The sequence below is a fragment of the Miniopterus schreibersii genome, assembly GCF_964146895.1.
Source record: "Miniopterus schreibersii genome assembly, chromosome: 12".
Lineage (NCBI taxonomy): Eukaryota > Metazoa > Chordata > Mammalia > Chiroptera > Miniopteridae > Miniopterus > Miniopterus schreibersii.
Window position 1 is genome coordinate 69,115,077 of NC_138112.1, and position 26,707 is coordinate 69,141,783.

The 26,707-nt window shown below is 50.1% G+C and overlaps 4 protein-coding genes across 9 annotated transcripts; 2 read left to right on the forward strand and 2 right to left on the reverse strand.

Annotated features, from left to right (window-relative positions):
• Nucleotides 1-1,554: 1,554 nt before the first annotated feature.
• Nucleotides 1,555-3,083, reverse strand: FAU (FAU ubiquitin like and ribosomal protein S30 fusion). Its single transcript, XM_081153582.1, has 5 exons — nt 2,903-3,083; nt 2,581-2,663; nt 2,342-2,486; nt 1,888-1,943; nt 1,555-1,726 (listed from the first exon to the last, which is right to left on the reverse strand). Exons 2-5 carry the CDS (start codon nt 2,653-2,655, stop codon nt 1,601-1,603), a joined length of 402 nt encoding a protein of 133 aa, XP_081009708.1. The 5' UTR covers nt 2,656-2,663; nt 2,903-3,083; the 3' UTR covers nt 1,555-1,600.
• Nucleotides 3,084-3,155: 72 nt separating this feature from the next.
• On the forward strand, nt 3,156-6,941 carry MRPL49 (mitochondrial ribosomal protein L49). Its single transcript, XM_081153577.1, has 4 exons — nt 3,156-3,240; nt 4,693-4,843; nt 5,654-5,778; nt 5,892-6,941. Exons 1-4 carry the CDS (start codon nt 3,163-3,165, stop codon nt 6,036-6,038), a joined length of 501 nt encoding a protein of 166 aa, XP_081009703.1. The 5' UTR covers nt 3,156-3,162; the 3' UTR covers nt 6,039-6,941.
• Nucleotides 6,942-7,110: 169 nt separating this feature from the next.
• SYVN1 (synoviolin 1) lies at nt 7,111-14,308 on the reverse strand. Of its 3 annotated transcripts, none has more exons than XM_081153456.1 (16): nt 14,188-14,308; nt 13,222-13,370; nt 12,912-13,004; nt 12,670-12,822; nt 12,482-12,530; nt 11,954-12,057; nt 11,180-11,306; nt 10,981-11,080; nt 10,822-10,887; nt 10,603-10,719; nt 10,340-10,503; nt 9,948-10,076; nt 9,698-9,853; nt 9,426-9,612; nt 8,440-8,591; nt 7,111-8,352 (listed from the first exon to the last, which is right to left on the reverse strand). In XM_081153456.1, the coding sequence occupies exons 2-16, from the start codon at nt 13,351-13,353 to the stop codon at nt 8,246-8,248; spliced, it is 1,836 nt and encodes a 611-aa protein (XP_081009582.1). In that variant the 5' UTR covers nt 13,354-13,370; nt 14,188-14,308; the 3' UTR covers nt 7,111-8,245. The 3 variants fall into 3 exon arrangements, with proteins under 3 accessions (XP_081009582.1, XP_081009583.1, XP_081009581.1); XM_081153457.1 differs by having other exon boundaries at nt 13,990-14,263; XM_081153455.1 differs by having other exon boundaries at nt 7,114-8,352; nt 9,698-9,850; nt 14,188-14,270.
• Nucleotides 14,309-14,543: 235 nt separating this feature from the next.
• Nucleotides 14,544-26,448, forward strand: SPDYC (speedy/RINGO cell cycle regulator family member C). Of its 4 annotated transcripts, none has more exons than XM_081153526.1 (8): nt 14,575-14,893; nt 22,022-22,130; nt 24,277-24,457; nt 24,719-24,777; nt 25,245-25,330; nt 25,424-25,595; nt 25,677-26,019; nt 26,211-26,448. In XM_081153526.1, exons 3-8 carry the CDS (start codon nt 24,322-24,324, stop codon nt 26,243-26,245), a joined length of 831 nt encoding a protein of 276 aa, XP_081009652.1. In that variant the 5' UTR covers nt 14,575-14,893; nt 22,022-22,130; nt 24,277-24,321; the 3' UTR covers nt 26,246-26,448. The 4 variants fall into 4 exon arrangements, with proteins under 4 accessions (XP_081009653.1, XP_081009651.1, XP_081009652.1 ...); XM_081153524.1 differs by lacking the exon at nt 22,022-22,130 and adding an exon at nt 17,423-17,517 and having other exon boundaries at nt 14,811-14,893; XM_081153525.1 differs by lacking the exon at nt 22,022-22,130 and having other exon boundaries at nt 14,558-14,893.
• Nucleotides 26,449-26,707: the final 259 nt, after the last annotated feature.

Below are 26,707 nucleotides of genomic sequence, written 5' to 3' on the forward strand. Positions count from 1 at the left end.
ATTTCCCTACCAAGATCTAGATAGATTTGATGGCCTTCTAGTCTGTTTAAAGTGGGTTGATTAGTGAAGCAGTGACAGTCAAGTCTGCTCTTTTTTTTTTTTACATCCCACCACCACTCCTGGTCTAAGTCCCTTGCCTCTCAATTGGATGACACCACTGTACTTGGTTTCCTAACTTTCTTGCCAGCCCTCCAGAAAAAATCAGCCAGAGAAAATATTAGGTCACAAATCAGATCACATCAGGCCCTCGCTTAACACGCTTCCCTGCCCTAGGTGACTCCTCTGCACTTGGACACAAACTCCTCTCCATGTCTGACTGCGCAGTTCCTTCTGCTGGAACTCTCACCATCTCACCACCTGACTAGTTCCTTCTGTTTCAGGTTTCACACATGCCATCTTCTGAGACCTTTCCTAGGACAGTATATCTGTCTACCCAGTTCCCCTTTGTTACAGCACTCTACTTGCTTTGAGGCTGGCTATTAACACTTTTAGTTTCCTCACTTTCTCTATGTGAATCTAAATTCTTAGAAGGGAGAGTGCCAGGTGTTTCTAACTAGAGACAAAAACAGCCAATGTATTTGTACTATGTGGCAAGTGCTGATCTAAGCACTTTACATCCTTTATTTAATCTTCATAGCAAATGTCAAGAGATAATGGCAGAAATTGTTTTTGTTCCACATATTTATACATTCATTGGTTGATTATTGTATGTGTCCTGACTGGGGATCAAACCTGAAACCTTGGTGTATTGGGACAAGGCTTGAACCAACTGAGCTACCTGGCAAGGGTGAATAGTTATAAATGGAGCGACGATCCAAACTCAAGCTGTCTTAAGTCTAGAGCTCAAGGTCCTTCTTTACCCTATGATAATGCTGTATTCTAGAAGCAGCAGCTTCAAAACCTTAGCTGCATGAATGTGGGTACGCGTGTTGCTAGCAGGGAACCTTGAATCAGTCCCAGAGAATTTAACTCTTGTGACCAGTGAAACAATCAGCTGTTCAGCCCAAGCTGTGATTAGGATAGCGAGACCAGTCATGCAATCAGAAGTACAAACAAGGTCACCACAGTACTAATGTAATCAGGCGATACTTTCCAAAGCTGGGTAAACCCAAATTCCTGCCCTGGACTCCACTACGGCCACAGATGGTCCCAAGTTCAAGGAAAGGCCAGACTGGCATTCCCTGACATTTCTTCTACTGGAACTCTTCCCTTCCATTGCTGCTGCTATAAAACTCCCACCACAATGATTCCTATCTTCTGTTTAAAAGAATGGGAACAAAACAAAACAATGAGAAGGATTTGGGGGTATTATCAAGTTACTTGAAATCAGAAATTTCCCCAACTCTACATTTGAAGGAAGGACTGGGACCTGTAAGCTGTTTTCATGGGAAACCTTTTGTAGTTTACCACCCACCCGCCCACCCAGGGCCTCTGCTTCCCCCTCACTTGACACTGCCAAGAAACCAAAATGAGACCTAACTGTTCTAGTGGACATACCACCAGCCCTAAAGCTGTATCTCTCTCTGAGGCCCTGCAAATGAAAATGAAACAAGATGACTGGGCTAAGTGGCTTTATTAGGGAAAGCCAGATTACAGAGGATTAAGAGTTGGCATTGGGGCCCTTCTTCTTGCCAAATGTGGGCACAACATTGACAAAACGCCGGTTGTACTGCATCCGCCGCTTGGCCCGGCCAGTCTTCTTCTTCTTTTTCTCCTGTTTGGCCACCTGGGAAAAGGGAAGGCTGATCAGACCCTGGCTGACCTCTTCCCCATCTCCTCTCAGGCTCATCTCCAGGGAAGAAGACAGACAGGTCAAGAGCCCAGGGTCTTGGCTTATCTATGACAGGAAAAAACAGTCCAAAGGACACCACTAATACTCTCACTTACCTTGGGAGTCTGACCTCTTACTTTCCCAGCACGGGCCAGGGAACCATGGACTTTACCTGTGGTGGGAAAGGAAGACAGCAAGCAGTTAGGAGAGCAAGAAGGCCCCGCCTAGCAGAGTTCTTTCTCCCTCAACTCAAGCCTTCACAGGCAACTGGGCTCAACAGGGAATGAGAACAAAATGGCAGAGATTTGACATCTGACTAAAAATTTTCCAGCCCCCTGACTTTAAACAAGAACTGAAGAGCACCTTGGGGATCTGGTCTAACCTCCTAATTTTAGTGAGGAAACTAGGAAACAGGCAAGGATCTAGTAAGTGACTAAAACAGAACCACACTCTGATTCAGTCTTCCAGGGACCTCTCAAGAATTAATTCTGAGGTAAACAGGAAGAACCACCCTGAATTGAGGACACTGATCTCCACAAGCAGTTCAAAGGGCAGTCGTCCTCGACTCACCTCCAAGCATGCGGCCGGCTACTTCCAGAGTGGTCAGAGCCTCCACCCCACACTGGCCTAGAATAGCCTCATCCTCTAGGGGTGTGCCTGCCAGGAGCACCACTTGATCTTCTGCAGCGATGCCCTCCAGCGAGGCTATATGAGCCTACAGGCAAAAAAGAGGCTCATTAGCGTTCCCGCGGGGAGCGAGGTTAAAGAACACAACAGAATGGTGCCCCAGGAGCACTACGCAGCCTTACCTTGATCTGGGCGACAGTCTCTCGGCCGGTCACCTCGAGGGTGTGTAGCTCCTGGGCGCGGACAAAAAGCTGCATCTTGGCGACTGAGGAAAAGAAATGCTTGTAAGAGAAGAAATATCCTGGGAGAGAGGGAGTCGGGGAATCGGTGGCGGGTCGGGGACGATCAGGGGTCTCACGTGGATTAAGGCCGGGCTGCCAGGGAGATCGGGTGGGAACAAGAACCCGACGCACAGAGCAGGCCCTCTTTATTTTTCCCGCGCCCTCTGACCTCGCAGCCAACCTGCTATGAAGCCTTCCTGATTCAACCGGGGCCCAACTCTACCTGAACTGCGGCCTCTACCGCTACCGCGAAGATGGAGTCGAGAAAGAGGAAGGAACGAGAGCGCACACGTCCTAATCGCCTGCTGCGTCTCACGTCACTGCTGAGCGACGAGTGTCTCTGCTAGTCGTACCGCCCACGGCCTCGTAACCCCGCCCCTTTACGCTTCGCGTAAGCGTCCTTTCGGCCCCAGGGGCGTGCGCAGGCAGTCGCGGGAGTAGGCCGGTTGCGCGCGCAGAAGGCTAAGGTTCGGGGGGTTCAAGATGGCCGCGGCCGTGTTCCGGGCTGCGCTGCGGGGCTGTAGAGTCGGCGTCCAGCCGGGCTGCACGCTACGGCGGCTGGTGAGAGCACTGAGCTTGGAGCGGGGGGCAGAGGGCTGGGTATGAGGTTCACTGTTATTCCTTGTAACCCTGTAAATCGCGCTTCTACTTGGGGCCTTAGTTTTTCCATCTGTAGCTAAGATACAAGATTGAGGAGGAAGGTGACAGGACCTGGTGCGCGCTGGGAGGTGTGGGGGTTGGAACCTGATTGGAGGACAACCCCGGTGAGTCAAAACTGGGAGGGACTGCATCTCGACACGCTGTCTAATTTATTGAAGGGAAAACCCGTCCACGGCTCGACCCTATCTTTGGCGACACTTACGGGAACCTAGAGCTCTTGACATACAGGTCACTTCATCCTGCTTCCTTGTTCTCATTGTAACCCCGGGGCCTATCAGGACTCCGTGGTATCTGTTGGGAGAAGTGTCTAGAAAGGATCTTAAAGCTGGAGGATGGGAGGACCAACTGTGGAGTGTGACTTTAGGTAGATTATTTAATGTCTTAATCTTCCTCGGATTCAAAAAAGTGTGTAATATAACCTGTCGAATTATAAGAATTAAGTGAGAACAATACCTGTAAAGCACTTAGGACAGTGCCTGGTGGTATCTGTATGAGGCTGAAACCTGTCAGGTAAGGGAGGGTAAGGTCGGATGAGCTTGAGTGGAAAACTATCATGGTTGCTGAAAGTGCATAACCCAGAACTAGAATATTTCAGTAGAATATTTAAAAGAAACTTTCAATACGGAAATAAGCCATATTGGTCAGATTTCTAGGTAATTGGCTTTTAAAAAAATGTTTTTATCGATTTTCAGAGAAAGGAAGGGAGGAGAGAGAGAAACATCGTTGGTGAGAGCCATTGATGGCTGCATCCTGCTCACCTCTTACTGGGGATTGAGCCCAAATCCGGGCCATGTGCCCAGACTGGGAATTGAACTGTGACCTCCTGGTTCATAGGTCGGTGCTCAACCACTGAGCCATAACGACCAGGCTAATTGGCTTTTCAGAAATATACACACGCTTGTCATTTGAGTCTCAAGAGCGACTGAGAGCCCAGCTGGGCTTGGCTCAGCGGTTGAGCGTCAACCTAGGATCTAGGCGATTGGGGTTCGATTCCTGGTCAGGGCACATGCCCGGGTTGCGGGCTCGATCAATGACTCTCTCATCATTGATGTTTCTGTCTCTCTCTTTCCTTTCCTCTCTCTGAAATCAATAAAGATATATTAAAAAAAAAAAAAAAAAAGAGCGACAGAGTGGTAGGAGTGGCAGGCCCTTAAGAATGCTTGAACTTTTCCAGTCCCACCTACACCCTGACAAACTGAAGTCTGGTGCTTTTCTTTCTCCAGTCATTTATTTATGCCATTCTCTCCACCTGTAATGTTTCCTTTCTCTGCTTACTAAAGTTCTGTCTAGTCTTTATGGGGTAGGTGGTGAGTGGGCTGATGGAGAGATGGTTGCTTTTTGTTTTTGTCTCAGAGCCAGACCCAGGGGCCTCCTAATTACCCCAACTTCGTGGAGTCTGTGGATGAATACCAGTTTGTGGAGCGCCTGTTACCCCCCACCAGCATCCCCAAACCCCCAAAGCATGAACATTATCCTACTCCTAGTGGCTGGCAGCCCCCCAGAGGTGAGCTGGATAATGGAGATGGCTTGAAGGCTGCAGGGAAGTACCCCTCCTTAGTGGTTGGCCTGCCCCAGCTGAGACTTTGAACTCAGTGGCCTCAGGACTTGTGTTGAGATCTCACAGGACTAGCATCTATCTCATGTTCAAGGAAGGGCCCAGGAATGGAGCCCTGTTTTACAAGTAACCATTCATCCACACTGTTGGGATAAGGTCTTCCCATGCAGGAAAAATGAACCATAGATAGAAGACCCAAGAGCTTGGACCCCTCCCCCCCCCCAGTAGTCCATATATCACAATTGAGAACACAGCTTGGGAGTTGGGCAGTTCTGGGTCCAAATTTGGCTCTATTGTTCATTACCATTGTGATCTTGAGTTAGTCAGCCTCTCCCAACCTCAGTTTTGGCAAAATGGAAATAATCTGCTTGGTGCACAAAGCACTTAGTGCAGAACCCAGCATGTGGTAGGTGTTCAGTGCTTTTAAATCCCCATCCCTATGTGCCAGAGACTCATTTGTCTCCCTGACCCAAAGGAGAAAGGCAAGGATTGGTCCCAGAGGGGGACCCAAAGATTCAGGGATGCATGGCCCTGACTTAATTTCTTTTTGTGCACCTTCTGGTGTCAGCCCTGTGCTGGGCCTTGGGGTACTAGTGTCCTGACTCTAAACTTAGGGAAAGAGCAGATCTGACCTGAAGTCTGGGGGTAGAATTGCCGCAGTGTGCACTGCCCCTCTGCAGACTGTGAGGGGAAAGGCCTTGGCTGAGGTGGGATGAAGCCTGGGAAGATTTGGCTTATTACCATCCTTCCCTGTCCCAGACCCCCCACCCAACCTGCCTTACTTTGTGCGGCGCTCTCGGATGCACAACATCCCTGTCTATACGGACATCACACATGGCAACCGCCAGATGACTGTGATCCGGAAGGTGGAGGGAGACATTTGGGTAAGTGTGTGGGTTTGTCAGGGTCTGATTATGACCTTTTAAGGGCTGAAGGGATGGGAGTCCTCTATAGGTGATGGTCTCCTGACCAGGCCTGATTTGTCATCTTCCCCCAGGCCCTGCAGAAGGATGTGGAAGATTTTCTGAGCCCACTGCTGGGGAAGACACCTATCACCCAGGTCAATGAGGTGACAGGTACCCTGCGGATCAAGGGCTACTTTGATCAGCAACTAAAAGCCTGGCTCCTAGAGAAGGGCTTCTGAGGCCCAGCTGAGCAGCCTGCATGACAGCATCCCCCACAGACTGGAGCCCAGGGGATCTCAGGAGCAGGGAGACCAGGGCTAAGGGCTTGGGCAGGGTAGAGTGAGGGCTAAAGGGCAAAGCATGCCTTGCGTGCATACAGGGGAAAACAGGAGCATCTGCACAGGTGCCAGCACTGGGGGAGTGCCATCTTATATTGGAGACCTACTAGGAACAGCCCAGCTAGTAGGGGGCATTAGTTGCTGTACCCCTTGCCCCTGATTTTGGTCTGTTCCTGCTTTTTCTTCATTGGATCAGTTATTTAAATTCTGGAGGTTGTTGAGTGCCTCTCTGGTGGAGGCAATAGCCCAACCAAGTTTAGGGGAGGGGAGCACAGGACAGATCCATTGGGCACCCTCCTTCCTTGGCCCTCAGACTCAGTGCTGCAAACATTTCCAAGCCCTTGCTCTAGGCCAGACCTGGCTTGGTGGAGGCAGTGTGCCCATGTCAGCCCATGAGCTCATTCTTTCTACTCACGGTGAGGTGAAGGCCCACTCCCCTCTGCTCTATTCCAGACTGGAGTTGGGCCTGATTGGGTTTCTAGCTCCAGTAATCTAAGTGATTAGCTGTAGCCAGTCTGCCCACAAGGGGGTGCTTGGGAGCTTCTAGCAGCCCAGCACAGGGCCATGCTTCCCAGCTTGCTGACCCGGTATCAAGGCTGAATAGGGAGTTTGCAGGCCAGAAAATGCTGGCCTTTTGCCCCTGCCATCTCATCCCACCCCCAGCCAATGAACCTTCACACTTGTTCTGTCACAAGGGCCAAAGGCCTGAGTTTCCACCTCACCCCAGCATCAGACTGGATAAGGCGGGATTCAGAACCTGGCTCCCCTACTTGGTCTCTGACTAAAGCACGGTACTTAATCTTTTGGGGGGCTCGGTTTTTTCATATGTAATATGGGTATATCTTACAAATAGTTTAATAACAATGTGCCCAAGGACAGTGCTAGCTAGTATAAATAAACCCTCACTCCTGGAGATTCCAGGCTACTCTCATTTCTACAGCCTGAGCAAGAAAATGGATCCCAGTTCACTGATGTTATGATACCAGCTCTACCAATTGTTAATGCAAGTTTTTATTTGGCTGTATATACAATTTAAGCTATTAAAATTTGTACAATATTTACAAATTAAATAATCATCTGAAACTCCAGCAACTCACGTAACACAAAACCAAGGGGGAAAAGTCAGGGACAGGCAGGCCTTGGCTCCTATGTTCCCTACCTGGCCCAGGCTTTTCTAAACTGGAAAGACTAGGAGACTTGCATTCCTGCTTCTCTTTCCTGGGGTCAAGCATTCAAATTCAAAGACAAATTTAAGCCAAAGAAAATAGCAAGGAAGTAATTCCAATTCTTCTAAACTTGAGAAAAATTCTGTAAGTTGAGAAGTGGCCTTCCGTAGATTCTGGGGCTTGCAGTGGTTCCAAAGCAGACACACAAGCCCTCAGCCTGGAGTGAGGCTGGGCAGTGGCTGCTGGGTGTGGCCAGGGACAGTGTCGCTTTAGACACGCTACAGGGAGACAGAGGCCTTTTTGGGCAGTGTCCCTCAGTGCTGCCCTCCTGCTTCTCCGCCCCCAGGCACTCCTTTCCCTGAGTTGTGTGGTTGCCAGTAAGACATTGGAAATGTCACAGGGCATAAGGGACACAGCCACCACCACAAAGGGCTTCTGGGGAGTTTAGGGTAAGAAAAGGATATTGATACCAGTCTTGGTTGGTGGGCCAGGGAGCAAGTTCCGGGTCTGTCCCCAGCCCCTTGAGTCCACACTTAGGAATGGGAGCTAATACTGTTTGGTACTGCAGCGTGACTCCACACACACAAGTGGGGCTCGGAAGGGCTGCCCCTTCTCCAAGAAAGGGGTGGAGGGATAGAAGCTTCTCAGAGGCTGTGCTGTTCTGCCTTCATGGCCCCAGCAGAACACAGGGCTGAAGAGTTGGAGAAGAAGGCTGGAACTGACTCAAGATCCCCATGACTGCCTAGGACTGTAAGGGCTAGAGTCAACTGGGGCCTTAGGCCTTTTTCCACTTGGCCTAGGGGATGCCACCTCCTCCGTCCCAGATGTGGGGGGTTACTACTCCCTGGTACAGATAGAGAGGGAGCTGGCACTTGGTGGCAGGACATGTTCCAGCAAGGGCTGCTCAAGAGAGTGGGAGCAGGGGCCAGGACTGGGGCAGTGTCAGTGGGCAACAGGGGACTCCAACTTTTGCAGGCGGCGGCGGCGGAGCTCTGCTGCATCAGGCTCCCCATCCTCAGGCAGCTCCTCGGTGCCCACTGACTCAGGCGCTGGGGACAGAGAGAAATCAGAAGTGGAACACAGAGAAGTCCTCTGCCTCACTCTCACACTCACACCCGTAGGCTGACCACAACTACCTGGAGGCTTTTCAGGTTCTGGGGCTGGTGGGGAAGCTCCTGGGGATGGGGTGGTGGCGTCAGAGCTGGGGGTGCTGGTGGAGGAGGCAGCGGCGACAACTGTAGGGGTAGTCTCCTCAGTGGGGTTGACTGAGGTGGCAGGCCGGGGGGGCCTAGGAAGAGAAGGGACAAGAGGTGAGCCCAGCTTTGGCATCCTGGCATGACTAGGCAGATTCTCCTGTCCTTGGTGAGCCTTGCAGAATAGAGTCCAACACTGATGTGCCTCTGCAGCCAACTGACCACCAGACACGAGTAAATATGTAGAAATTCTTGTGATTCTACACCACAGATTGATTGTAAGCCACTTGCAGGCAGGGACTGTAGGCCTATTCACTGTTATACTGCAGACTCCACCCTGGGGTGCCAGGCACCTTATAAGGTATCTACTAAGACATCTCACTGGATAAAACAGAGCACTCAGGTCTCAGACTTGAGCTCCCGCCACGCCTGTGCTGTCATTGTTGGGTGCCAGGCACTTTGTACATGTGATCTGTGACTAAGAATGAGTGCCCTTTCTACTCAAGTAATGGTGGTCACAAAGCACTGAATGATGGGACCAGGACTTGAACTCGGGCCAGGCTGGCTCCAAGTGACTAACTTATTTGTTGTCTCAGATAAGGGGCACTGATTCCTAGTCACAGTCAGGAGGGTGTACGTGATGAAGTAAAACACTGAGAATTGAGTACTCTGACTTTAGGAAAATATAAAGTAACGATATTCAAAATCAGCTCTCTAATAGTCCTCACTCCTCCTTAGGTCCAGATGGGATGCCTGTAGGGAGATAAAAAGGCCCCAAGAATCCAAGACCCAGCGTGAGCCTACAGATAGGTGGCCTGAGTCAATAGGTATCACAGGATGGCACAAGAGGAAAAGGCCAAGAACCACTGCTGGGAGCCTTCTGGCAGCTCTATGCCCATTGCCCACCCTGGTCCCCTGTGCAGACGTACCCCAAGGAGGCGAGCACAGTGAGGTACTGGTTGATCTGCAGCATGGCAGCGTCCAGCAGCGTGTGGATGTTGCGCAGGCTTTGCAGCCGAGCCTCCAGGTGCTGCCGCTCATGGCCTTCCAGAGCCCGAAGCTCCTCTGGGGTCAGCCCAGCAAAGCCAGCAGGGGGCACAGGCATTGGGGGGAAGGCTGGAAAAGTAGAGGCTCAGCCTAGGTTGCCTGGGCCTGACACCCTCCCATCCCCCAGAACAACCAGGAGAGAGGCCCTGCTTACCAAACGGTGGTGGCAGTGGCATGCCCATCCAGGGAGGGGGGAAGGGGAACCCTGGAGTGGGGGCAGCCTCGGAGGTGGGGGCAGAGCCAGGTGCTGTGGCAGAGGCAGCAGAAGCAGCTGTGGTTGTGGCTGCTCCACTGGGCCGAGAAAGGGCTGCTAAAAAGCAAGAACAGGAAGTCAGTGAGTGTTGAGGGGCCTCTGCTTCCATTCCTCCCACCCTCCTGGTTGTCGCAGTACCCAAAAGGCTCACCTGCACTGGTGGATGGAGGGGCTGCAGCCTCTCCTGAGCTGGGGGGAGGTGGGACAGGTGGAAAGGGGCCCATGGGGGGCCACAGCGGGAACATGCCTGGAGGAAAGGGAGGCAGGAGGCCCTGGGGGACTGCAGAGAGAGGACAGGAGGTGGTGAGAAAAGGTCCAGATCATAGGCAAGGGGCCAGTTGTTGGGAGCTATGTCCTCTGCTCCCACAGGTCATCTCTGAGCTCAGCACTGACTACACATGACTGCAACCATCTATGTCTCTTCCCATGACTCCCCACCCCACCCAGACTGAGCTTCTAGTGGGCAGGGACTCTGACTTTCTATACCCAGCCCAGGGCAAGTACTTGACAGTATGTTAGATAGCCAAATGAGGGGCCACTCACAGTTGGGGGGCTGCGGCAGGAGTGGTGGGGGGTGGGGGGCAGGTGGTGGCCCCTGATCCGCAGGTTCAGGGGGGGGTGGTGACTGAGTTGGCAGTGATGCACGAAGAACATCCATACGGCAGGTAGGGCAGGTCTGCTGCCGCTGGAACCAGGAGCGCAGGCAGCTGGGGGTCAAGACCAGGCAATGATCAGCAGGTCAGGGCCTAGGGACCTGCCTCCCAGAGTCTGTCCCCTGATGTACAGGCTCCTCAGGGACCTCCCACCTGGTATGGAAAATGTGGTTGCAGGGCAGTCTCTTGGCACCAGTCACCATCTCTTCTCGACAGATGATACATACATTATCCATTGCCTGGAGTTCCTCTGGGGTGGCATCTGGGTACCTGGTTAGGACAGACCAACGACATGGTCAAGACCAGAGCTGGAGGCTGGAGGACCAGAGCTGGGGCAGAGCTTAGGAGGGCATCTAAGATGGGCCCACTTACAATGTGTTCATGTTGCGGATAGCTCGGCGAGACATGATGGCGTCTGTCACAGCTTTCTTGAACTGCCTGAAAGGATAATTTCAGTGCAAGTTGGGAGAGGGAGGGGAGGGGTCAAATAGGGGTCAGGGGCGTGGCAGGACAAGGCTCAGCTGGGCTCACCTCATGGCCAGGTACATAGGCCGGATGGCAAACAGAGGGAAGGTATGCACCTTGATCATGATGGTCATGAAAGCCATGTATAGCAGAACCTTGATGAACCCTGGGGGGAAAGGGTGTGCAGAGAGCAGCAGGTCACAGGGCCTGGGAGGCAGAGCCGGGGACACTAGTCCAGTTCAGGGGAGGCCCAAGCTCCTTTCACCTGTAAACAGTTCTGTGTAGAGCATGTACACAGCCTTATTGTCCCAAGGGTTTTCGCTCTGGAGGTCCACGGAGTGCAGCACGTACTTGATGAAGATGGTGAGCACCATAGTCATCAGGATGGCGTACTGGAGGGAGGGATGGGGAAGCATAAGCATGCAGCCCTGCCTTGCTCCAGACACACTGCTACCCCAGGTCTCTGCACAGCAGAGTGCAATAGTACAAGCACAGGCTTGGACACAGCAGGGGGTCTTCCTAGCCCCTCTACTCACTAGCTGGTGTGACTTTTGTTAACCCACTAGATCTCTCTGAACTACAGTTTCCTTGTCTGTAAAATGACAGAATAAACTGTTCTTTATAACAATGGTGCTTTGCTGATTAAGAGATGCAGGTCAAGTGCTCAGCACAGGGCCTACCACACAAAAGTGAGCTGTTGTCAATGAACACATTCTTCCTCTGCCAGGGACACACCTCCCTAGTTGTCCATCAAGCTAATTCGTTCTCTCCATCAACAGCAAGCTCCTCTGGCATCAACTTCCAGGGAGCCTTCCCTGAGCACTAGGTCAGGACTCCTCCTCCACAGGCACCTCTTTCTGTGCCTTCCCCACTCTCCTAGGAGTAGGTGCATAGAGGGCTGGGACTGACTGATGGCTGCTCCTTGGTGGCCCACATGGGGCTGTCCAGAGCAGGTGCTCAGTAAGGGCTTGTTGGGTTATTCAAGGCACATGCAGTGCCACCTCAGGCTTGTCCTCCCAACCTCCCAAGCCAGTTTTACCTCAAAGCCAAACACCAGCTGCACAGAGGCCCCACGGGTCAGGATGCTGTGATAGGCATGGCTGACGAAGAGGAAGTCCAGGATACCCAGGAGGAACATAAGGGCTGTGGAGACCCCCCAAATGGGGGGTTGGAGGGGTCAGCCCAGGATCTGCGAGCCACTTCCTATTCTAAGACAGCTCCCACCCTCAAGCCCACCATGGTCCCAGCCTCTAGTGAGATGGGCATATACCACTGACCCAGCCCCCTGGGAGCTCCAATTCTGCCTAGTGGGGCACTGGGGCAGCCCAAGCTCCAGGTGAGGAGGCAAAGAGCTAAGGGGCCAGGCAGTTGAGAAGCTCTGGAGTGGAACAGGGCAGAGGTGATGCAAATTAACTTCCTAAATTATCTTTCCTGTACAGCTGTGGCTGAGGGGGCAGCCTGTGCTCTAGAGTATAGGTCCATGGTTAGTGATTTTCACGTTCCAATCCTCCATGGTGCCTCTTCTCCCTCAGGCTCCCTCCTCTCCCCGCACATGGGTCTCACTCACAGACAATGCGGCAGTGAAAGAGCCAGGAGATATTGGGGCTGCGTTCCATCTGAGGCAGAGCAGAGAGGGGTCCTGTCAGGAAGGCTGGGGCTCACCCCACATCCCCAACCCAGCCCTCACTCCACAAGTCTGCCCACCAGCCACTCTCTGGCTTCTGTCTGCTTCAGAGAACCTCTGACCCAACTCACAAAATCCACACGGTCCTCAGCCAGCCAGTGAAAACACTTGAGGAAGAGAAGGAGAGTGAAGAGCGCAACAAAGCGGGGGCTGAAGTCATCCCGAAAGACAGTGAAGGCCAGACAGGTCTCAGTGACTGCATACCAGGAACGTTCCAGAAGGTGCTGGAGGTTGGGCAAGGCATGATGTGGAACTCAGACATTCTTCTTGCGCAGCTCCCTGGCCCTCACCTTTGGGGCCACAAACATCTTACCTCCATTTCTGCTGCCCTCAGTTGTCCAAAGAACACTTTGCCCATCACCTTGCCCAAGAGGAAGACAAGAACGAAGGCCTGGATGTACAGGACCTAGGAGTAAAGAGAGGCTATGGTTTGAGGTCAGTTTTAGCTTTGCATGGCACTCATCATTCAGGAACCCCCCCACATCCCCATCACAATTTGCCCAAAGTTAGGCAGCTGAAGGCTACCTCACTTCTCTCTAACCTGACCTCTAGCCCCACCCCTTTCTCAAGCAACCTCCTCCTTCTCTGCCAGGAGTTCCTCCCTCCCTAAGCCCTCAACTCACTGCCATGCTGGGGCTGGACTTGGTCAAGTACACCACAGTGGGGTAGAACTGGTGCTTGAGGTAGTAGGCGTGAGCCACCACTGCTCCTGTCAGCGCCAGGCTGGCCGCCATCATCACTGCGGTGCGGAACATTGCCCTGGCCTGGAAACCTGCATGGGGAAAGGGAAAGGAAAGAATAACTGGTGCGATGCCCATACGGTGCAAACCTAGCTAGGTGCCTGAAACACCGAGCCAGTAAACAGAAGGAAAAAACTCATTTCACCCTTACAATCTTCACATCAAGAACAGCATATACTCCCCCATTTCACAAATAGAAAACTGAGCCTCAAAGTGGTTAAGTGATCCCACTGACGCAAGCCCTGGAGCCTGGGTCAGTCTTGTTTCAAATCTAGGGCTCTTTCCTCTCTGCCGGCCAAGCTGCCGCCCCTAGGGAGGAATGAGGAAAGGCAGCAGTGATGGAGAGGAGAGAACTGCTACCACTGACCCTCAAGTGAAGATGACGCGGTGCATGCAAAAGACATGTATCTCCAGCAGCGGGAACGTGCGGCCAGGGCTGGGAGAAGCCAAGGCGCTGGGGGCGCAGCCGGCCTGTGACAGCTCTGCCGGGGTTGGCAGCTCCCACAACGCGCCCCGCGGGAGCGGGCCGGCTCCGTCAGTCCGGAACCCTGGTGCCCCCCAACCCCGGGGAAGTGTCAACTCGGGGCACCAGAGAAACGGCCGGCCGACAGGATGCCGTGGCGGGACTGAGGGGGACCCGCGATCGCGCACCTGTAAGCGCCAGAAGCTGCGAGCGTCGCAGGAGGGCCCAGCCTCACAGAGCGGCCGCGCTGGTGCCTGAGGTCTACCGCCCGCTGACAGACCGAAAGCGGGAGGCGGGCTGAGGGGCGCGCCGGCCCCGGAGACCTCAAGGGGAAGGTCCAGGTCCCGACTCCAACCACAACCCGGGCCCGACCCTGGCCCACTCACCAGGAGCCCAACGCCGCGAGCCCGCTCAAACCCCGCGACTGCGGAGGCGTCCCGGTTAACAACACTCCTCCACCCCCTGCGAGCCGGAACTTCGAGGGTGAGACACCTCACTTCCGGAAGCGCGGGGCGCGGGGCGCTGGGCGCGGGGCGCGGCGTGGGCCGTACCAAGTGCACCCTTCTCTTGTCCGCATCGCGTGTCTTTCTTGGTATCCAGAGCAGTCGTCCCACCACCATATCTGGGATTCGTGGCCACGGGTCGAGGAAGAGATGCAGGAGGTGGCTGGAGTGGGATAGGGCAACCGGGGTGGCGGTTAGCGTCCCCCTATTTATTAGTCACAAATGGTATCGTCCGCGCCGCTGTGTGGACGCTACCTAGCGGAGGACTCCAGGTCTCTAAGCTGCTGGAAGGTGGAGCAGTTTGCGGGCGGTAACACTTGGTTGGAGTGGGGAGTAGACAAGGGATAGCCAAGCCTAAGACAAGCAAAATGTTAGAAACTCATGCCAGGGGAGTTACAATAGTTTGACAAATATGATGCTTTCTGGGAAACTGGATTCAAAAAAGGAAAAATTCGTCTCCAAGATCACCCCAAATTGTGTGGGGGGTGAGTTGGATCCCCGTGGCTGCTACTGATTGGTCGAGATGTAGTTACGCGGACCAATAAGAAAAAGAAAGGAAATGTGCTGGCCTATAGGAAGAGAAAAGCAGGTGAGCGGTTGCTAGGGGCGGAAGGCAACGTTGCCTAGGACTAGGTCCCACCCGGGCGGAGAGTCGGGAAGGCGCTGCCGGTGGGCGGGTGGTAGGTCGGTGTCTGCCTTCGGGCAACGTTTGCTGGGCTCCGTAGCGGAGGCGCAGTCAGCTGTGCCACGGCCTAGGGAGAAGGTAGACCTTTAATACCGGCTAGTCTTGGGACGGGAATGGTCTGTGCAAAAGGATTGGCTTTGGTGCTGCATTCCCGCAAGCCTCCTGGTGCCTGTCCCGTGTTGTTCAGTTCTGGGCCGTAGGCACGGCTCCCTCTCGTCTCGTGCTGCCCGGGATTTCAGTTTGTGCCAACTCAGTCTGTTCATTGGCAGAATGAAGCTAATGCATCCACTTTGTGTCTTGCAATTTTGTCATCCCATTTAACTATCAGTCATTAAACTTTATGAGCTAGGTGGTGCTATCCTCATTTTACACATGCGACAGTTGAGGGCCAGAGATTTAAGACCTGTCCTGGGATTGGCATTGAGTCCCGTCCCGCTGGCCTCAGCCACCATGACCACCCCCTGTTGTCCTGGATTGAATGAAGTACTGATGCATGCTACAACACTGACCTAACCAGTAACCTGTCACTGAGTTGACTCCCCATGAAACCATCTACGACTTTCTAGAGGCTAATAGAGTTAATAAATGAGTTCAGCAAGGTTGCAGGATAAAGATTAATATGCAAAAATCTATTGTATTTTTAATTGAACAATCCAAAAATGATATCAAGAAAACAGTTCCATTTACAATGCTCCAAAAAAATACTTAAGAGTAAATTTAGCAAAAGGAGTGTAAGATTCGAGCACTGAATGTTAACAAAACATCACTGAAAGAAATTAAAGACCTAAGTAAATAGAAAGATACCTCCTGTGCGTAGATTCAAAGACTTAATATTGTGCGATGGCAATACTCCCCAAATTTGATCTAAAAATTCAACATTCCCTATCAAAATCCCAGCTGCTGTTATTGCAAAAATTGACAAGGTGATCCTACAATTCACATTGACTGCTCACTTCAGCAGCACATATACTATAATTAGAACGATACAGAGATTAGGTGGTCCCCTGTGCAAGGATGACACACAAATTCATGAAGCATTCCATATTTTAAAACAAATAGAATTCACATTGAAATGCATGAGATCCAGAACTGAGACAACTGTATGTTTGTTTGTTTGTAATCCTCACTCGAGGATATTTTTTCCATTGTTTTTCAGAGAGACTGGAAGGGAGAGAGAGACATCGATGTAAGAGAGACACATCAATTGGTTACCTCCCGAATGCAGCCCAGCCGGGACGAGCCACTGAGCAAAACCAGCTAGGGCAGAAATCAGTTTTGAAAAGAGTAAAACTGGAGTATTCATACTTCCTGATTTTAAAACTCACTACAAATCCACATTAAGATAGACAACTAAATCAAAGGAGTAGAACTAACAGTGCAGAAATGACCTCATACATTTATGGTCAATTGATTATCAACAAGGATGCCAAGACAATGCAGTGGAGGAAAGAATAGTCTTGTCAACAAATGCTGCTGAGGCCTCTACCTTACACCATACACAAAAATTAGCTCACAATGGATCAAAGACCTAAATGTAAGACCTAAAGTTATAAAAGTCTTAGAAGAAAACTTAAGCATAAATGAGCTTGGGCTAGATAATGGTTTCTTGGATATGACACCAAAAGCACAGCAACAAAAGAAAAACTAAAAAAATTGGACTTCATCAAAATTTAAAAATTTTGTGCTTCAAAGGACATCCATTCAGAAAGTGAAAAGACAACTCACAGAATGGGAGAAAATATCTGCAAATCATATGTTTGATAAGGGACTCGTAACTATGTTATATAAAGAACTCTTATAACTCAATAATAAAAAGACAACCCAATTTTATGGGCAAAGGTTTTGAATAGAAACTTATTCAAAGAAGATATAAAAATGGCCAATAGGCACATGACGGGTATGCAAATCAAAACCGCAATACGGTACCACTTCACACCCACTAGGATATTATAATTAAACACAATAGCAAGTGCTAGGAAGGGTGCCGAAAAATTAGTACCCTTGCGCATTTCTGGTAAAATAGTACAGATGCTTTGGAAAACAGTTTGGCAGTTTCTCAATAAGTTAAACATAGAGTTACCATATGACCCAGAAATTCCACTCCTAGGTACATACTCAAGAGATTTGCAAACATCTGTTCATACAAACACTTGTACATGAATTTTCACAGCAGCATTATTTATAATAGCCAATAATTGGAAACAACTCAAATGTCCATGAGTTGATAAAATGTAATATATCCATACAACGGAATATTATTCAGCTATAAGTAGGAATGAATTACTGATACATGCTACAACATTGACGAACCTTAAGAACATTATGTTAAGTGAAAGAAGCCAGGCACAAAAGGTGACATATTTTATCATTCCATTTATTTTATTATTATTTTTAATCCTCACCTGAGTATATCTTTTCCATTGCTTTTTTCAGAGAGAGTGGAAGGCAGAGAGAGAGAAACATCGATGTGAGAGAGACACATGGGTTTGTTGCCTCCCACACATCCAGGGATCGAGCCTGCAACCGAGGTATGTGCCTTGGCCAGAATCCCACCGGGACCCTTCAGTCCATGGGCCGACGCTCTAACCACTCAGACAAACTGGCCAGGGCTCATTCCAATTATTTTAAATGTCCAGAATAGTCAAATTCATATAGACAGAAAGTAGTTAGTGGTTGCTAGGGGCTGGTGGAGTAGGGGATGGGAAGTGACTGGGCATGGGGTGTTTTTGGAGGGTGGTCATAAAAATGTTATGGAATAGATAGTGGTGACAGTTTCACACCTTTGTGAATATACCTAAAATCACTGAATTGTACACTTTAAAATGATGAACATTAGGGAATATGAATTATATCAATAAATGGCAAGGACGTGACAAAGATAAAATAGAAATTAATAAAATAAAGCTAAAATAGAGAAGATAAAGTTCAAAGTTGGCTCTTTGAATAAACTATTAAACAAACCTCTGGCAAAACTGATCAAGAAAATAAAGTTAAGATACAAATAAACAGTATAATGAAGGAAAAGGAAACTATGTAACCATGGACTCAGAGATTTAAAAATAAGGATTTAGTAGGTGCAATTTTATGGCAATAAATTTGAAAACTTAAGTGAAATGAACAATTTCCTAGGAAATGAAAGATGTGTTAAAACTGACCCAACACGCCTGGCCGGCGTGGTTCAGTGGTTGGGTGCCAACCCATGAATCAGGAGGTTTGTTTCTGGTCAGGGCACATGCAGGGCTTGAGGGCTGGATCCCCAGCAGGGGGCGTGCAGCAGGCAGCCGATCAGTGACTCTCTCATCATTGATGTTTCTCTCTCTCCCTCTCCCTTCCTCTCTCTGAAATCAATAAAAACATGTTTAAAATAACAACAAAAATGACTCCACATAAAATATAAAACATGAATATACCAATAAATATGTTTAAGATGACTTAATAGTTAAGTATCTTCATTCCTCCTCCCCATATACAGAAAATAAAAGATTTTATTAGGCCCAGAGCATTAAGAAGCTCAGTACTATAAAAATCTCAATTCTCCCCAAAATTGACCTAAAATTTCAATTTAGATCAAAATGATTTTTCATGGAACTTAAGTTAAATGTATATAAGAGATCAAAGGATTATGACAATTTTTAAGGAAAAAATGCAGGATAGGGGACCTCTCTTTCACAGCAAGTATATTTGTACCTATTGTACCTACGACGTTGTAGTATTGTCCCAGTGATTGTAACTAAATCAAGGAAACAACATAGAAAACTCAGAAACTGACCCATGCTGGGATGGAAAGCAGATATATGACAGAGACAGTAATGCAGATCACTGGGGAAAAGATGAGCTCTACGATAAGTGGTGCAGGGACAATTGATTATCCGTGTGGAAAGTGACTCCACACCATACACAAAAATCAATTCTAAGAAGAATTGGTTCACTTAACTATTAAAAAGCAAAATTTTAAACTTGCAGAAGAAAATAGAGGAAAATATGAAGTAGGAAGGATTTCTTTTAAAAGACACCAAAAAAGGGACACACACTAATAAAGAAAAATATGGATAAATCTGACTACTTTAAATATAAAATTGTTGTGCACTAAAATATTCCATAAACAGTATTAACAGTTAATGAACATGAGAAATCATATTATGTTGAAGGAAATATTCTAAAACTGATTTATGGTGATGCTTGCACAAGTTGGTAAATTTCCCAAAAATTTATTGGATTGTACACTTGAGGTGGACAAATCATATATGTAAAATATGCCTCAATAAAGTTATATATTTTTATTTTTTAAGTGTATTTTTAAAAATCATTAAAAGTTTCTATAAACAAAGCAAAACAACAAGAGACTAACTGGGAGAAGGCTAAGGATTAGTGTCCAGAATACAGAACTTCTCCAGATCAATAAGAAAAGAGAAATGACGCAAAATAAAAATGGTCACGGTTATACACAGGTAAATAGGAAATTTAATGGCCAAAAAATGTGAAAAGATGCTGCATCCCATCGATAATTAGAGAAATGAGTATTCAAACAAGAATGAGATATAATTTTTCATTCATAGTATTGGCAGAAAGTAAAAAGTCTTAACATCCCCCTGTGTCAAGAATGTGAGGCAGAAGAACTATGTGGAGGCAGGGAGGGAGAGGGGCCTGGCACTGCCTAGTAAACTTGAACATGTGCCTACTTTTCACCCCAGCAGCTTCACTCCTGGAGAAGCTCTCCCACACGTGCAGAAGGCACACACCCAGAGAGTATCCACTGTTCATAAGTAGAGGAAAACTGTAAACACCTAAGTGCATCCTGAGAAAAGAACACACAAGTACATTGTCATATAATCATGCAGCGGAATCCTGCACAGGATAGTGAAAATGAACCAAGAGATTCAACATGGGAAATCTCTCAAACGATTAGGTTTTAGACATCGGTTGACCAAAATAACAAGTTGTAGAAGAATACGTACATGGTATAATACCATTTTCTACAGTAATTTTTAGGTTCTATCAATCGAAGCAATCAATTATCCAACCCAGTAGCTGATCAATCTGTGTTTAATGTAATCTAAGCAGCAAAAGATGTGCACTCCTTGGTAGGTTTGTGCATTGAGATGGTCCTAAGTTTTTAAGAGGTGGGGTTTATTTCTCCACACCCTGGATTCTGCCTTTGGCCTGTGACTTGCTTTGAGCCAAAGAGTGCGGGGGAAATGATGCCAGCCAACTCTGGGGAACCGGCTTTCAGGATGACATAAGAGCAGGGCCTCAGTTCCCCATCTCGTGGGCTTCTCCATGCTGCTACTTGAATGGCCTCATGAAGTGGCAGCTGGCTTCTCCCAGAGAAAGTAAAGTCTAAGTTGCAAAGTCTTTTAGGACTAGCTTCAGAAATCACAGTGTCTTTTTCACAATATCCCGTTGGTACACAGGTCAGCCCTATCCCATGACTACCACGATCACCCCGAAGCCATCTTGGGGGCCGGCTGCCACATTGTCATATCTCCTTGGTCTCCTCCAAACCAGGACAGTTTCTCAGGTTGTTTTTCTTCTTCCATAAACTTGACATTTTTGAAGAGTACTGTCCAGTTATTTTGTAGAATACCCCTCGATTTAGGTTTACTTGGTGTGCTGTAATGACTACTTTGAGGTTATTTCATTTGGGGTAAGGATAACAGGGAAGTGCTATGCTCTTCTCGGAGCCTATTAGATGGTACAGGATGCTGGTGAGTCTTTTTACTGGTTCTATGAACTCTGATCACCTGGATAAGGTGATATCTGCCCGGTTTCTCTACTATAAAATTACTCTTTTTTTGTGTGACTAGTGAACATCTTGGAGGAGATACATTGAGTTTATGCAAATAAAAATGTAATGGATTTTTAGGGTACAGTTTTAGATTTACAGAATAATTGAATAGATAAAAGAGTTCCATATCCCTTCCCCCACCCTCTCACCCCTGATCACAGTTTCTTCTATTATTAACATCTTGTATCAATGAGGTACACTTATTTTATTGACCAATATTGACATCTTATTATTAACTATATTCCATAGTTTGTATGAAGGGCACCAAAAGGTGCCATCACCTTCGACAAAGGTGTTGTGCAACTCCTTGGGTTTTGACTGCACATGGTGCAATGCACCCATATTACAGTTTCATACAGAATGGTCTCGCCACCCAAAAGCCCCGCGCGCTTCACCTCTTCATCCTCCCGTTGCCTCCCCTAGGGCCCCTGGGAACCACTGACCTTTTTACTCGCTCTCTAGTTTTGCTTTTCCAAATTGTCCTGTAGTTGGAATCACACAGTATGTAAGCTTTTCAGGCTGGCTTCTCTCGCTTAGCGATATGCATTTAAAGTTAATCCATTTATTTTCATGGCTTGATAGCTGTATTAATCAGGCTTCTCTAGAGAAACAGAACAAAAAACATATATATGTAAATAGAAAGAAATTTATTTCAAGGAAGTGGCTCACGTGCTTATGGAGGCTGACAAGTCCAAAGTCAATGGGCCCGCAGGCTGGAGACCAGGGAAGAGTTGATGCTATGATTCTAGTCTGACAGCCAGCAGAATTCCCTCTTGCTTGGGGGAGGTCAGTCTTTTGTTCTATGCAGACCTTCACCTGATTGGATGAGGTCCACTCACATTATAGAGGGCAACCTGCTTTATGCAAAGTCCACCAATTTCTGTGTTAATCTCATCCAAAATCACCTTCACAGAAACATCCAGAATAACGTTTGACCACATATCTGGGCCCGCCAAGCTGACACATGAAATTAACCATGACAATAGCTCATTTCTTTTTATCACTGAATTATCTTCTATTTTATGGATATACCACAGGTTTGTATATCCATTAATCTATTGAAGGACATCTTGGCTACTTTCTGTCTTTGGCAATTATGAATAAAGCTAATATAAACATCTGTGTGCAGGTTTTTGTGTGGACATAAGTTTTCAACTCCTTTGGTAACTACCAAGGAGTATAATTGCTGGGTCATATATTTAAAAGGTATATTTAGTTTTGTGAGAAACCGTCCAACTGTCTTCCAGAGCGGCTGTAGCATTTTGCACTCTTCAGCCTCACGGCCTGCCTTTCCACCCCACGGAATCTCTGCCCCACCCGGTGGGCACTGGGAGTGGGGAAAGCAGCGAACTATGGGTGAGACCTCTGCTCTGCAATCCAGTGGGGTGGGAGATAGTAGCTCCTGGTCTTCCTGACTTTTCCCTCCTGGCGTGGAATCAATCCCTGTCCAAGGAGACACCTCGGGCATAAGCCATGGGTGTTTCAGGCCTATCTTGGAGTTGCATGGGGGAAAAGATGACCAGTCCTCTTTTGCTGCACCTGCCTGAACTAGAGCTTCCATGACAAGGGGCTGACAATCTCATGATGGACTGTCCCTCCTGAGGTGAAGCTGTATCCCTGCCCTGGGAAATGGGAATTGGAGTGGGAAAGGGAGTCCCCTGTTTTCTTGGCCAAACAGTCTAGGGTAGAGTGTCTAGGATAGAGTGCTTAGAGGTGGGAGGGGAAAGGAGTGGGTTGAAGCTTGAATGCCACAGACGATCACTGTTCTATTTGTTCTTTTTTAATATGACTTTGATTTCCGAGAGAGGAAGGGAGAGAGAGAGAAACATCAAAGATGAGAGTCATTGATCGGCTGCCTCCCGCACGCCCCCTACTGGAGATCGAGCCCACGCGCGGGGCATGTGCCCTGGCTGGGAATCCAACCGCGACCTCCTGGATCCTAGGTCCATGCTCAACTGCTGGGCCACACCGGCTGGGCCTAATTTTTTATTTTTCATTTGACTGTCAGGAGGTTGAGCCCCTGAGCTTCAGTTTCTTGTCTGAAAATGCAGATGAGAACCACAAAGTCTACTTCACAGGGCCAACCACATGTCAGCAGTGGCAGGACTTTTTTTCCATTTTTCTTTTTTTTTTAAAAAAAGTTTACTTATTGAGAGAGAAAAAGAGAGAGAGAGGAAGGGGGAGAGAGAGACTTCGATTTGTTGTTCCACTTATTTGTGCATTCAGAGGTTGATTTTTTTTTTTATGTTATTGATTTGAGAGTGAGAGAGAGGGAGGGAGGAAGGGTGGTTTTGGGTAAAGGCCTCCACTACCAACTTGGAGGCCGGGTCAGCTCTCCCTCCTGCAAAGGATCTTGCGAAGGGGATGTGGCCTTAGGGAATCAGCCAGGATATCTCCTCTCTGGCGCCCAGCGCGGCGCAGTCAGTGAATTTTAACTTCCACCCCTCACAGCCCAGGCCTCCTTTCGGGCTGCACCTTGGCTCTGCCTTTGCAAAGAGGTGCGGAGGGGGCCTCGCGGCCTTTCAGGCCTGGGGTCCAGCTGGTTTGCCCTCGCCCCTCTTTGTAGGTGATGGAGCTTTAGGGAGGTTGTTACCTCGGGCAGCTGGGAGGCGAGCGGCGGAGGCTGGATTTACTCCGGGTAGAGGTGGGTGGGGATGGTCCAAAGCCCCGCCCCTGGGGGGGCCTGATTGGTGGAGGGCTGTGGGCGGGGCAGCTCCGAGGCTACATAAGGGCAGTAGCTGGCGGCTGCTGCTTATGCTGTAGGTCATCCCTGAGCTCAGGTGAGGCTTCTGGAGCGCGAGGGAGGCTGGGCTGCTTGTGGGGTCCAAGTTGACCAAGGGGTGGTGGACGACACCTTCTCCTGAGTCCTTTAGGTGGCGTCACTCTCCATAGCTTGAAGTGTTTGAGGTAGCTGCACCTTAACTTGCTTAAACCCAGGTATTTGTACAGTAACATCCCACTATCTGGGCCTCAGTTTCCCCTCTGTGAAGTAAGGGGTTGGTGGTTCTATAAAGTCTGCCACTTTGGTGCGTGGGGGGGGGGTTATGAGTTGGGGGGCATGGGGAGCCATCAAACTCTGGCTTTGAGGGTCAGACAGGCTCCACTTTTAGGCCATGAGTCTTCCCACTTGTTTCCGTGTTTGCAAAATGGGGCTTGGGTTATACCTGCCTACCAAGATGAAATAAGATGGGGCCTTTAAAGCAACGAGCACAGCTCCAGGCACTTAGGAGACCCTCAGTGGTGCCTGTTGCTCTGTTCTTACTCAGGCCCAGCCTGGAGTAACCGGGCTGGGGGTGGGGAGCTGCAGCCTCCAGGATCTCTGCTGCTTTTCTGGCCTCCCCAGCCTACAGGCCTCTCAGTTTCCCTCTGTTCTGAGCCTCCAAGTCTCCATCTTCATCCCCCCACCTTCTGGAGGGCCTCTTTCAGACCAGCCTCACCAACCCCCTTGACTTGTTGGGGGCAAAGGGAAAGGTGCTAAGTCCTGGGGCTCCTTTCTCTACAGGTCACCCATCCCCACCCCACCCCACCCGCCCCAACCCCCTATGAGATGAGTGAAGCCCAAGACCCTGCCCATGTGGTTGCCATCCAGGTGGAGCTGTGGGGCTGGAGCCCTCAAGATGGGGGCACTGGGGCTCTCCATCCCCGCCAGCACCCAGAGCTCCAGGCCTTCCTCAGCCTTCTGGGTGAGTTGACTTGGGGGCTGGCATGGGAGGGGCTATAGGGACCAAGTTTGAAACAGACATGAGAGGTGGGATCCCAAACTGCCCACCCAAGGGTCTGAAGTCTCTGTCCCTTCCCTTCTCACATGACCCTGGTTTGGTGGGAGGGGAGGGATCATGCCAGAGAGTGGGTTCAATGGAGCCTTGGACTCTGGAGCTTTGGATGCCACTCTTGTGGGAGGCGGGTGGTCACCCCACTTTATCATTTCTCCTCTCTACCCCCAGAGCACAGTTTCCTTCAGGAATTCCTCTCCAGAGATCCCTGTTTCCAGATTTCAGATAAGGTCAGGGGGCACAGTGAGGGTAGAAGTGGGGGTCACTTGGGAAAGGTTGAATTAGTGGGGCTCACATGCTGCTAATTTATTGGGTCCCCTAGTCTGGTGGAGGCAGCACCTGCCTTTTTCGTTGTTGTTGTTAATCCTCACTGGAAGGGGGGGGAGAGACATCAATGTGAGACACATCGATTGATTGCCACCCAACGGGGTCTGGGGGTGGAACCTGCAACCCAGGTACGTGCCCTTGACAGGGAATCAAAACCGGGACCCTTCGGTGCACAGGCCAACGCTCCAACCACTGAGCCACACCGGCCAAGCAGCACCTGCCTTTTTAACCCTTCACTCTGCAGACCCCTCCCCACCATTTAGCCCCAGTTTCTCTAACCAGAACTTCCTTGGGTGCAGGTAGGTGTGGCACAGCCCCCCCACCCCCAGTGCCTCGCCCTAACCCCCCCCCCCCCCCCCCGCGTCTGCAGTATCTCCTGGCCATGGTGCTCGTCTACTTCCGGCGCGCCAACCTGAAGCTCAGCGAGTACACCTGCAGCAACCTGTTCTTGGCACTGTGAGCGCCCTGGCGGGGGTGGGACCCTTGCTCTGAGCTGTAGATGGGCAGGGCAGGCGCTTATCACCTCTGCCCCCCCACCTCTGTGGTCAGGTACCTTGCAAATGATATGGAGGAGGACCTGGAGGATGCCAAATGTATGATTTTTCCATGGGCCCTGGGCAAAGATTGGCCTAGTCAGGTGACAGACTTCCTGCATCAGAGGGACAAACTGTGGGCAAGGATGGGCTTCCGGGCCGTCGTGAGCCGCCAGTGCTGTGAGGAGGTGAGGCCCTGATGGCATCCTGGGGTGGGAGGAAGAGGCTCGACCTTGCACCCCGTTTACCGGTTACCCTACTCCTGCCAGGTCATGGCCAAGGAGCCGTCCCACTGGGCCTGGACTCGGGAGCGGCGCCCCCACCACGGCGGGGCTCAGAGGAGCTGCCCAAAGGCCCGGATCACCCTCCCCAGGGGCCCCGGCTTCTCACCGCCCCACTGTTCCCTCTGTGGCTTGCCCCCTCTCTATAACCACTCCTGCCACCAACCCCGCCCGTTGCCTGTCTTACCCAAATGTCCTTCCCCAAACCCTGAGTGGTACTGCCCTCGTTCCCTCTCTTGTTTCTCAGTGGCTGAAGACTCCTGGGGTGCGGGCTTCTTCATGGTCCTGCCCTTGCAGCTGCATCTGGAGCCAGGCACCTACACCCTCCACAGTGAGTTGGGGACAGGAGCTGGGGGGTGGGCTCGGGAGCCCAGGAGGCAGGTGTGGGGACTAACAGAATGAGAGGAAGAGACACCGGGCCTGGGGGCCAGCAGGTCTGGGCACACGTCCCAGCTCTGCCACCTCCCAGCTGCGTGATCTTGGCCAGTTTCCTCTCTGAGCCTCTCTGTGTCCTTCCCTTAGTCCCCCCAAAGCCTTGCAGACGCCCCAGGCGCTGACACTCGCAGGATGAAGAGCAGCTTGCCTGCTTGCCCGCTGAGCGATGCTCTACTGGCTGTGGCCTCTGGCCTCCTGTCTTGTTGACCTCAGGCTGGCAGTGCTGCCCAAGGCCCCTGCACCCTCCTCCCAACCTGCAACTTGTATCCACTGTGACTCTGTCCCCCTATAATAAACTCATGTCCACAGGACACCAACTGTGCTTAGGCCCTGGCCTGGCTCCTTGACCCAAGGTGGGGGTGGGGAAGCAGTTGGGGAGAGGGCTCTGTCAGGGTTAGGTACCTTGGTTGACACCCATGAGCACAAGTTCTATGATAATTCTCCTTTCCATTGGTGGCCGGTCATCCAAAGCCTCAGTTTCCCCTCCATAACAGCTCTATACTTAGCCCAGATGTGCCTGTGGGATGAGGTCTGTTTAGGAATAAAACTTGGTTCTCACTCTGGGCTGCAATCAAATGTAATGT

Bases quoted from the DNA above. Each gene is read 5' to 3' on its own strand.
- FAU (XM_081153582.1), bottom strand. From the start codon at position 2,655: ATGCAGCTTTTTGTCCGCGCCCAGGAGCTACACACCCTCGAGGTGACC. The intron at 2,487-2,580 runs GTAAGGCTGCGT...TTTTGCCTGTAG, and splicing joins AGACTGTCGCCCAGATCAAG to GCTCATATAGCCTCGCTGGA. The intron at 1,727-1,887 runs GTAAGTGAGAGT...CCCTTTTCCCAG, and splicing joins TAAGAGGTCAGACTCCCAAG to GTGGCCAAACAGGAGAAAAA.
- SYVN1 (XM_081153456.1), bottom strand. From the start codon at position 13,353: ATGTTCCGCACCGCAGTGATGATGGCGGCCAGCCTGGCGCTGACAGGA. The intron at 12,823-12,911 runs GTAAGATGTTTG...CCCAACCTCCAG, and splicing joins TGAGGGCAGCAGAAATGGAG to CACCTTCTGGAACGTTCCTG. The intron at 12,058-12,481 runs GTGAGTGAGACC...GGGTCTCCACAG, and splicing joins CTTTCACTGCCGCATTGTCT to CCCTTATGTTCCTCCTGGGT.
- SPDYC (XM_081153524.1), top strand. From the start codon at position 17,470: ATGGGTTTGTTGCCTCCCACACATCCAGGGATCGAGCCTGCAACCGAG. The intron at 24,778-25,244 runs GTCAGGGGGCAC...CCGCGTCTGCAG, and splicing joins GTTTCCAGATTTCAGATAAG to TATCTCCTGGCCATGGTGCT. The intron at 26,020-26,210 runs GTGAGTTGGGGA...TCCTTCCCTTAG, and splicing joins AGGCACCTACACCCTCCACA to TCCCCCCAAAGCCTTGCAGA.
- MRPL49 (XM_081153577.1), top strand. From the start codon at position 3,163: ATGGCCGCGGCCGTGTTCCGGGCTGCGCTGCGGGGCTGTAGAGTCGGC. The intron at 3,241-4,692 runs GTGAGAGCACTG...TTTTTGTCTCAG, and splicing joins GCTGCACGCTACGGCGGCTG to AGCCAGACCCAGGGGCCTCC. The intron at 5,779-5,891 runs GTAAGTGTGTGG...ATCTTCCCCCAG, and splicing joins AGGTGGAGGGAGACATTTGG to GCCCTGCAGAAGGATGTGGA.